The sequence below is a fragment of the Oncorhynchus masou genome, unplaced genomic scaffold (assembly GCF_036934945.1).
Source record: "Oncorhynchus masou masou isolate Uvic2021 unplaced genomic scaffold, UVic_Omas_1.1 unplaced_scaffold_1937, whole genome shotgun sequence".
Classification (NCBI taxonomy): domain Eukaryota; kingdom Metazoa; phylum Chordata; class Actinopteri; order Salmoniformes; family Salmonidae; genus Oncorhynchus; species Oncorhynchus masou.
In genome coordinates, this window is record NW_027008433.1 from 63,562 (window position 1) to 74,431 (window position 10,870).

The 10,870-nt window shown below is 52.4% G+C and overlaps 1 protein-coding gene across 3 annotated transcripts in view; it reads right to left on the reverse strand.

The window, feature by feature from the left end:
• LOC135532604 (polypyrimidine tract-binding protein 3-like) overlaps positions 1 to 10,154 on the reverse strand; it is a 31,652-nt gene extending 21,498 nt beyond the window's left edge. Inside the window, exons 1-3 of one of the 3 annotated variants that reach the window (XM_064960078.1) lie at positions 10,035 to 10,154; positions 6,502 to 6,576; positions 703 to 875 (exon numbers count right to left, since the gene is read on the reverse strand). In XM_064960078.1, the coding sequence (XP_064816150.1) occupies positions 703 to 875; positions 6,502 to 6,576; positions 10,035 to 10,062 (276 nt within the window). In that variant the 5' untranslated portion in view covers positions 10,063 to 10,154. Of the gene's footprint in view, positions 1 to 702; positions 879 to 6,501; positions 6,577 to 10,034 lie in introns of all 3 variants that reach the window. The other 2 variants (XM_064960080.1, XM_064960077.1) reach the window with 2 other exon arrangements.
• Positions 10,155 to 10,870: the final 716 nt, after the last annotated feature.

The following is a 10,870-nucleotide window of genomic DNA, read 5'->3' on the forward strand; positions in this document are numbered from 1 at the left end:
GTAGCGGCCCAACCAGCCAGCAGGGCCCAGCCAGCCAGCCAGCAGCGTCCTAGTCAGCCAGCAGGGCCCAGCCAGCCAGCCAGCAGCGTCCCAACCAGCCAGCCAGTAGCAGCCCAACCAGCCAGCCAGTAGCAGCCCAACCAGCCAGCCAGCAGGGCCCAGCCAGCCAGCAGGTCCCAACCCTAATGCTGCTTATCTAGCTGGAGAATCAGATAAGACCCAGCTATTCACCACTACCCAGTCCCAAATCCAACCCTATTACCTAGTGTAGTGGGCCCTGGTGAAAAGTAGTGCACTGCATAGATAAAAGGGTGGGATTTGGGACACAACCCAGGTCGTGTCTTGTGACATCAACTGCTGCTGACACAGATAGAGAAAGCAGCTACTAACATGAAACTCTTCAATGATTGTAGCCCAGCAGAGAATCCAACATGATATTTACCAAGAAGTAGCCCTAAGTACCATTCCATTCTAACATCAACATTTAGTTATCTGGAAAGTGTCTCTTCTCACCAGGTCAGTAACATTTAGTTATATGGAAAGTGTCTCTTCTCACCAGGTGGTTCTATCAAGTCAACATTCATTGTAATGCCAAATGTTTAGCTTGACATTGAGCAATGGCGTTGGCAAGAGCACAAACAATAAAGAGGAGTTGAGGGGGTAACAGGTGGGCGGGGCGGGGGGGGGGGGGGGGTCACTCACATCAGGGTTGAGGTTGGAGACAAGGAGAACGGCGTGAACAGCGATGGGGGCCATGCCATGTAGGGTCATCCGTCCCGAGACTGAGCCGGGCATGGCGAGGGGTCCCAGAGCACCGGTCATCGTGTGCATGGACAGACCTGGGGGCACGCACGATAGCAGGTCAAAGGGCGGGCCTACTAGAGGAGGGAGGAGGGCCCAGGGTCAGTATGAGGAGGGAGGAGAGACGGTAGGAGAGGGGAGGGGAGGGAGGAGGGCCTAGGTTCAGTATGAGAAGGGAGGAGAGACAGTAGGGAAGGGGAGGGGGAGAAGAGACGGTAGGAGAGGGGAGGTGAGGGAGGAGGGCCTAGGTTCAGTATGAGAAGGGAGGAGAGACAGTAGGGAAGGGGAGGGGGAGAAGAGACGGTAGGAGAGGGAGGTGAGGGAGGAGGGCCCAGGGTCAGTATGAGGAGGGAGGAGAGACAGTAGGGAAGGGGAGGGGAGAAGAGACGGTAGGAGAGGGGAGGTGAGGGAGGAGGGCCTAGGTTCAGTATGAGAAGGGAGGAGAGACAGTAGGGAAGGGGAGGGGGAGAAGAGACGGTAGGAGAGGGAGGTGAGGGAGGAGGGCCCAGGGTCAGTATGAGGAGGGAGGAGAGACAGTAGGGAAGGGGAGGGGGAGAAGAGACGGTAGGAGAGGGGAGGTGAGGGAGGAGGGCCCAGGGTAAGTATGAGAAGGAGGAGAGACAGTAGGGAAGGGGAGGGGGAGAAGAGACGGTAGGAGAGGGGAGGTGAGGGAGGAGGGCCCAGGGTAAGTATGAGAAGGGAGGAGAGACAGTAGGGAAGGGGAGGGGAGAAGAGACGGTAGGAGAGGGGAGGTGAGGGAGGAGGGCCCAGGGTCAGTATGAGAAGGGAGGAGAGACAGTAGGGAAGGGGAGGGGAGAAGAGACGGTAGGAGAGGGGAGGTGAGGGAGGAGGGCCCAGGGTAAGTATGAGAAGGGAGGAGAGACAGTAGGGAAGGGGAGGGGAGAAGAGACGGTAGGAGAGGGGAGGTGAGGGAGGAGGGCCCAGGGTCAGTATGAGAAGGGAGGAGAGACAGTAGGGAAGGGGAGGGGGAGAAGAGACGGTAGGAGAGGGGAGGTGAGGGAGGAGGGCCCAGGGTCAGTATGAGGAGGGAGGAGAGACAGTAGGGAAGGGGAGGGGGAGAAGAGACGGTAGGAGAGGGGAGGTGAGGGAGGAGGGCCCAGGGTCAGTATGAGAAGGGAGGAGAGACAGTAGGGAAGGGGAGGGGGAGAAGAGACGGTAGGAGAGGGGAGGTGAGGGAGGAGGGCCCAGGGTAAGTATGAGAAGGGAGGAGAGACAGTAGGGAAGGGGAGGGGGAGAAGAGACGGTAGGTGAGGGGAGGCGATGGGGGAGGGCCCAGGGTAAGTATGAGAAGGGAGGAGAGACAGTAGGGAAGGGGAGGGGGAGAAGAGACGGTAGGAGAGGGGAGGTGAGGGAGGAGGGCCCAGGGTCAGTATGATGAGGGAGGAGAGACGGTAGGAGAGGGGAGGTGAGGGAGGAGGGCCCAGGGTCAGTATGAGGAGGGAGGAGAGACAGTAGGGAAGGGGAGGGGGAGAAGAGACGGTAGGTGAGGGGAGGCGATGGGGGAGGGCCCAGGGTAAGTATGAGAAGGGAGGAGAGACAGTAGGGAAGGGGAGGGGGAGAAGAGACGGTAGGAGAGGGGAGGTGAGGGAGGAGGGCCCAGGGTCAGTATGAGGAGGGAGGAGAGACGGTAGGAGAGGGGAGGTGAGGGGAGGTGAGGAGGCAGGGGGAGGAGAAATGGTAGGAGAGGGGAGGGGAGGAGAGACAGTAGGAGAGGGGAGGGGGAGGGGAGGAGAGACGTTAGGAGTGGGGAGGGGAGGGCCCAGGGTCAGTATGAGGAGGGAGGAGAGACAGTAGGAGAGGGGGAGGGGATGGGAGAGGGGGAGGAGAGACGGTAGGAGAGGGGAGGGGGGAGGAGAGACGTAGGAGAGGTGAGGAGAGGTGAGGGGGAGGAGAGACGGTAGGAGAGGTGAGGAGAGGTGAGGGGGGAGGGGAGACGGTAGGAGAGGTGAGGAGAGGTGAGGAGAGGTGAGGGGGGAAGGGAGGAGAGACGGTAGGAGAGGGGAGGTGAGGTGAGGGGAGGTGAGGTGAGGGGGGTGTCCCAAATGGCACCCTATTCACTATATAGTACATTTGGGACGCAGTCGGAGAGTGGAAGATGATGATGATGATGATGATGGTTGAGATTATGTACTTATAAAAATAGAAACACTAGAACATGATTCCCCAGTCAAGTCAATGGGGCTGCGGTGGTCTGAGGGGCTAACAATGTTCTAGTGATTGTATTGTCTATGGTAGTACCTACCTATATAGGGGGTATGGGGCAGGAGGAGGGTGGTACCTACCTATATAGGGGGTATGGGGCTGGAGGAGGGTGATACCTACCTATATAGGGGTATGGGGCAGGAGGAGGGTGATACCTACCTATATAGGGAGTATGGGGCTGGAGGAGGGTGGTACCTACCTATATAGGGAGTATGGGGCTGGAGGAGGGTGGTACCTACCTATATAGGGGGTATGGGGCTGGAGGAGGGTGATACCTACCTATATAGGGGGTATGGGGCAGGAGGAGGGTGATACCTACCTATATAGGGGGTATGGGGCAGGAGGAGGGTGATACCTACCTATATAGGGGGTATGGGGCAGGAGGAGGGTGATACCTACCTATATAGGGGGTATGGGGCAGGAGGAGGGTGATACCTACCTATATAGGGGGTATGGGGCTGGAGGAGGGTGATACCTACCTATATAGGGGGTATGGGGCTGGAGGAGGGTGATACCTACCTATATAGGGGGTATGGGGCAGGAGGAGGGTGGTACCTACCTATATAGGGGGTATGGGGCTGGGAGGGTGATACCTACCTATATAGGGGGTATGGGGCTGGAGGAGGGTGATACCTACCTATATAGGGGGTATGGGGCAGGAGGAGGGTGATACCTACCTATATAGGGGGTATGGGGCTGGAGGAGGGTGATACCTACCTATATAGGGGGTATGGGGCAGGAGGAGGGTGATACCTACCTATATAGGGGGTATGGGGCAGGAGGAGGGTGATACCTACCTATATAGGGGGTATGGGGCTGGAGGAGGGTGGTACCTACCTATATAGGGGGTATGGGGCTGGAGGAGGGTGATACCTACCTATATAGGGGGTATGGGGCAGGAGGAGGGTGATACCTACCTATATAGGGGGTATGGGGCTGGAGGAGGGTGATACCTACCTATATAGGGGGTATGGGGCTGGAGGAGGGTGATAGTGGGGTGGTACCTACCTATATAGGGGGTATGGGGCTGGAGGAGGGTGATAGTGGGGTGGTACCTACCTATATAGGGGGTATGGGGCTGGAGGAGGGTGGTACCTACCTATATAGGGGGTATGGGGCTGGAGGAGGGTGATACCTACCTATATAGGGGGTATGGGGCTGGAGGAGGGTGGTACCTACCTATATAGGGGGTATGGGGCAGGAGGAGGGTGATACCTACCTATATAGGGAGTATGGGGCTGGAGGAGGGTGATACCTACCTATATAGGGGGTATGGGGCTGGAGGAGGGTGGTACCTACCTATATAGGGGGTATGGGGCTGGAGGAGGGTGATATCTACCTATATAGGGGGTATGGGGCTGGAGGAGGGTGATAGTGGGGTGGTACCTACCTATATAGGGGGTATGGGGCTGGAGGAGGGTGATACCTACCTATATAGGGGGTATGGGGCTGGAGGAGGGTGATAGTGGGGTGGTACCTACCTATATAGGGGGTATGGGGCTGGAGGAGGGTGGTACCTACCTATATAGGGGGTATGGGGCTGGAGGAGGGTGATACCTACCTATATAGGGGGTATGGGGCAGGAGGAGGGTGATACCTACCTATATAGGGGGTATGGGGCAGGAGGAGGGTGATACCTACCTATATAGGGGGTATGGGGCAGGAGGAGGGTGATACCTACCTATATAGGGGGTATGGGGCAGGAGGAGGGTGATACCTACCTATATAGGGGGTATGGGGCAGGAGGAGGGTGTACCTACCTATATAGAGGGTATGGGGCAGGAGGAGGGTGATAGTGGGGTGGTACCTACCTATATAGGGGTATGGGGCAGGAGGAGGGTGATAGTGTGGTGGTACCTACCTATATAGGGGGTATGGGGCAGGAGGAGGGTGATACCTACCTATATAGGGGGTATGGGGCAGGAGGAGGGTGATACCTACCTATATAGGGGGTATGGGGCAGGAGGAGGGTGATACCTACCTATATAGGGGGTATGGGGCAGGAGGAGGGTGTACCTACCTATATAGGGGGTATGGGGCAGGAGGAGGGTGATACCTACCTATATAGGGGGTATGGGGCAGGAGGAGGGTGATACCTACCTATATAGGGGGTATGGGGCAGGAAGTAGGTGTACCTATCTATATAGGGGGTATGGGGCAGGAGGAGGGTGATACCTACCTATATAGAGGGTATGGGGCAGGAGGAGGGTGATAGTGGGGTGGTACCTACCTATATAGGGGGTATGGGGCTGGAGGAGGGTGATACCTACCTATATAGAGGGTATGGGGCAGGAGGAGGGTGTACCTACCTATATAGGGGGTATGGGGCTGGAGGAGGGTGGTACCTACCTATATAGGGGGTATGGGGCTGGAGGAGGGTGATACCTACCTATATAGGGGGTATGGGGCAGGAGGAGGGTGATACCTACCTATATAGGGGGTATGGGGCAGGAGGAGGGTGATACCTACCTATATAGGGGTATGGGGCAGGAGGAGGGTGATACCTACCTATATAGGGGTATGGGGCTGGAGGAGGGTATACCTACCTATATAGGGGGTATGGGGCAGGAGGAGGGTGATACCTACCTATATAGGGGTATGGGGCTGGAGGAGGGTGATACCTACCTATAGGGGGTATGGGGCAGGAGGAGGGTGATACCTACCTATATAGGGGGTATGGGGCTGGAGGAGGGTGATACCTACCTATATAGGGGGTATGGGGCAGGAGGAGGGTGATACCTACCTATATGGGGGGTATGGGGCAGGAGGAGGGTGATACCTACCTATAGGGGGTATGGGGCAGGAGGAGGGTGATACCTACCTATATAGGGGGTATGGGGCTGGAGGAGGGTGATACCTACCTATATAGGGGGTATGGGGCAGGAGGAGGGTGATACCTACCTATATAGGGGGTATGGGGCAGGAGGAGGGTGTACCTACCTATATAGGGGGTATGAGGCAGGAGGAGGGTGATAGTGGGGTGATACCTACCTATATAGGGGGTATGGGGCAGGAGGAGGGTGTACCTACCTATATAGGGGGTATGGGGCTGGAGGAGGGTGATACCTACCTATATAGGGGGTATGGGGCAGGAGGAGGGTGATACCTACCTATATAGGGGTATGGGGCAGGAGGAGGGTGGTACCTACCTATATAGGGGGTATGGGGCAGGAGGAGGGTAGTACCTACCTATATAGGGGTATGGGGCAGGAGGAGGGTAGTACCTACCTATATAGGGGGTATGGGGCTGGAGGAGGGTGATACCTACCTATATAGGGGTATGGGGCAGGAGGAGGGTGGTACCTACCTATATAGGGGGTATGGGGCAGGAGGAGGGTAGTACCTACCTATATAGGGGTATGGGGCAGGAGGAGGGTAGTACCTACCTATATAGTGGGTATGGGGCTGGAGGAGGGTGATACCTATCTATACAGGGGGTATGGGGCTGGAGGAGGGTGATAGTGTGGCGGTACCTACCTGCTTGGGGGAACCCGATAGCAGGGCCAAAACCTGCTGCCCCAGCGTAAGGCGAAGAGATGATACCCGGAGCACCTGGAAACACAATAAATCAAATGTATAAAATATAAAGCCCTGTTTTACCTCAGCAGTTGTCACAAAGTGCTTAACTTTCCCAAGATCCCAAAGGCCAGACAAAGCAGCATTGGTGGGAAAAGTATCCAATTGTCATACTGTAGTAAAAGTAAAGATACCTTAATAGAAAATAACTCAATCAAAAGGGAAAAGTCACCCAGTAAAATACCACTTGAGTAAAAGTCTATAAGTATTGGGTTTTAAATATACTGAAGTATCAAAAGTAAAAGTCGAAAATATAAATAATTTCAAATTCCTTATATTAAGCAAACCAGATGGCACCAATTTACAGATAGCCAGGGACAGACTCCAACACGACATAATTTACAAATTACGCATGTGTGTTTAGTGAGTCCTCCAGATCAGAGGCAGTATGGATGTTCTCTGTTTAGTGAGTCCTCCAGATCAGAGGCAGTAGGGATGACCAGGGATGTACTTTGTTTAGTGAGTCCTCCAGATCAGAGACAGTATGGATGACCAGGGATGTTCTCTGTTTAGTGAGTCCTCCAGATCAGAGGCAGTAGGGATGACCAGGGATGTTCTCTGTTTAGTGAGTCCTCCAGATCAGAGGCAGTAGGGATGACCAGGGATGTTCTCTGTTTAGTGAGTCCTCCAGATCAGAGGCAGTAGGGACGACCAGGGATGTTGTCTTGTTAAGTGTGTGAATTGGATCCTTGTCCAATTTTTTAATTCAAGGCCCCTACAAACAGTAGACTATTCCATATGATACACGTTGCTCACAAAGCAATCCCAAAAGGGGACACTGCTTTTCAATTTCCTCATTGTGGGGGGGTTCTTGTTGGGGGTGCCAATACAGGAAATTAAATGTTGGAAGGTTTACAGTTCATTAAAGAAGAGGAATGTTTGCAAGCTCAATCCCTACAAGCATTCCTTCCTCCCAAATGGGACCCTATTCCCTAAATAGTGCACTATATTGGGCATACGGTGCAATTTGGGACGCAGGCTCTTCTCTTGTTACACTACAGAACCAACCAGTTTCGTGACAGCAGAGAGCTAGGTGTGATAAGGGTTCAACCTGTGCTCTATTTGCTATTTAGTGCAGTTTTAACCAAACGCATATTCACAACAACAAAAAAGTTTTTAAATTAAATATTAGCTTTTGTCTGGAGTCAAAAAAGACCGAAAATTCAAAAGTTAATTTGACGTTATGCACTAACTAAGGTTTTTCAGCATAAGCAGATTGACTACTGCTAGAGATGTTTACGGGTAGTTTACAAGTAGTCTGACAAAACGAGTATGAGAACGGAAAACACCAAGATGGCGCAGACAGATAGGGCAGCCGTGCTTCTAGCTCCTAGGCAATAGCTGTTACATTATTAGCACAGAAATACAGAGTGGACTTCGAGTCCGACTCATGAGGCACGCGCACACCACCCACCGCTTCCAAGTATGTACAGTGGGGCAATTTAGTCGCTAGATGGCAGCAGAGTTTGTGCAAAGTTTTAGACTGATTCATTTCTGATCAAAATGTTGTATCAAGCCTTTTATTTTATTAACCATGCAAGTCAGTTAAAAACAAATTCCTATTTTCAATGACGTCCTAGAAACAGTGGGTTAACTGCCTTGTTCAGGGGCAGAACGACAGAGATTTCCCTTGTCGGCTCGGGGGATTCAATCTAGCAACTTTCAGTTACTGGCCCAACCCTCTAACCTCTAGGCTACCTGCCACCTCTACACTCTAACCACTAGGCTACCTGCCGCCTCTACACTCTAACCTCTAGGCTACCTGCCGCCTCTACACTCTAACCTCTAGGCTACCTGCCTCCTCTACACTCTAACCTCTAGGCTACCTGTCGCCTCTACACTCTAACCTCTAGGTTACCTGCCTCCTCTACACTCTAACCACTAGACTACCTGCCACCTCTACACTCCAACCACTAGACTACCTGCCACCTCTACACTCTAACCACTAGGCTACCCGCCACCTCTACACTCTAACCACTAGGCTACACTGCCTCCTCTACACTCTAACCACTAGGCTACCTGCCACCTTTACACTCTAACCACTAGGATACCTGCCTCCTCTACACTCTAACCACTAGGCTACCTGCCGCCTCTACACTCTAACCACTAGACTACCTGCCACCTCTACACTCTAACCCCAGGCTACCTGCCGCCTCTACACTCTAACCACTAGGCTACTTGCCGCCTCTACACTCTAACCACTAGACTACTTGCCGCCTCTACACTCTAACCACTAGGCTACCTGCCACCTCTACACTCTAACCACTAGACTACCTGCCGCCTCTACACTCTAACCACTAGGCTATTATTGGTTTTACAATAATGTTAAATGAAGTCAGATAAACATTTTAATAGGCAGGTTGCATGTGAGGTATATATAATATAATATATGATACATTTTTACCCCACTACATTACCTAAGGGACAAGCTTATCCGAATTAGTCAACACAAAATTGATTTAAAAAAAACACAACCTGTGTTTTCAAACACCATCATTCATTCACTGACATCACAGTGGCACAAGTAACGTTCAGATTAGAGCGGTTTGTATGTTGATGACCACTTATTGGGTGGGTTGTGAATGAGCCAGAGGTGAGAAACAGGCAGGAAGTGGAGGGGACAGACAGGATGTGGAGGGGACAGACAGGAAGTGGAGGGAACAGACAGGATGTGGAGGGGACAGACAAGATGTGGAGGGGACAGACAGGATGTGGTGGGGACAGACAGGATGTGGAGGGACAGACAGGAAGTGGAGGGGACAGACAGGAAGTGGAGGGGACAGACAGGATGTGGAGGGGACAGACAGGAAGTGGAGGGAACAGACAGGATGTGGAGGGGACAGACAGGATGTGGAGGGGACAGACAGGATGTGGTGGGGACAGACAGGATGTGGAGGGGACAGACAGGAAGTGGAGGGGACAGACAGGAAGTGGAGGGGACAGACAGGAAGTGGAGGGGACAAACAGTAAGTGGAGGGGACAGACAGGAAGTGGAGGGAACAGACAGGATGTGGAGGGGACAGACAGGATGTGGAGGGAACAGACAGGAAGTGGAGGGGACAAACAGAAAGTGGAGGGGACAGACATGATGTGGAGCGGACAGACAGGATGGGGAGGGGACAGACAGGATGTGGAGGGGACAGACAGGAAGTGGAGGGGACAGACAGGTAGTGGAGGGGACAGACAGGTAGTGTGGGGTGGCAGACAGAAAGTGGAGGGGACAGACAGGATGTGGAGGGGACAGACCATAGAGGTCGATAGAAGGCTCTTTGTTGCATCTTTGCCATATTGGTTTCTGTGACCGCATGAATTGTGGCAAACTGTGATGTATTTTCCTATCGGAAATGCTAAGTGTTGAAATGCTAAGTGTTGAAATGCTAAGTGTTGAAATGCTAAGTGTTCCTGATCTAAGTAATGAGCGTCGTTGGTCTCACCGAAGGCGCCAGTCAAGGCAGGGTCCATGGTGGGCTGTCCGTCTCCAGAGGGAAGGTCCAGGCGGGTGAAGTCTCGGCTCTTGTCGTTGTTGTACTTCACATTCAGGCTGGTCAGCTTGGAGAACTCCACACGCAGAGTGCAGCACGCGTTATAGATGTTCTGGCCATCTAAAGTCTAGAGAGAGAGAAAGAGATAGAGAGAAAGAGAGAGATATGGGCTGTTAGATCAACAAATAGATTGGACAGACATTCATTATATATACAAAATAGTACATTTCAGGATAATTGGCACATAAACATGTCTGAGTATCTCTCTGAGTGACCACCATAAACATGGTGGAACAACAAGCTCCTCTGTAGAGCAGTTACTGTACCACTCAGAGAATATAGAACAACACGCTCATCTGTAGAGCAGTTACTGTACCACTCAGAGAATATAGAACAACACGCTCATCTGTAGAGCAGTTACTGTACCACTCAGAGAATATAGAACAACAAGCTCCTCTGTAGAGCAGTTACTGTACCACTCAGAGAATATAGAACATCAAGCTGCTCTGTAGAGCAGTTACTGTACCACTCAGAGAATATAGAACATCAAGCTGCTCCGTAGAGCAGTTACTGTACCACTAAAGAGAATATAGAACATCAAGCTGCTCCGTAGAGCAGTTACTGTACCACTAAAGAGAATATAGAACATCAAGCTACTCCGTAGAGCAGCTGTTAGAGTTAGGTTACTGATTCAAAGTGACAAGGTTTGATTAACAAATGGCATCCCATTCCCTACAAAGTGCACTACTTTTAACCAAATCAAATGACATTATATTATATTTGTCACA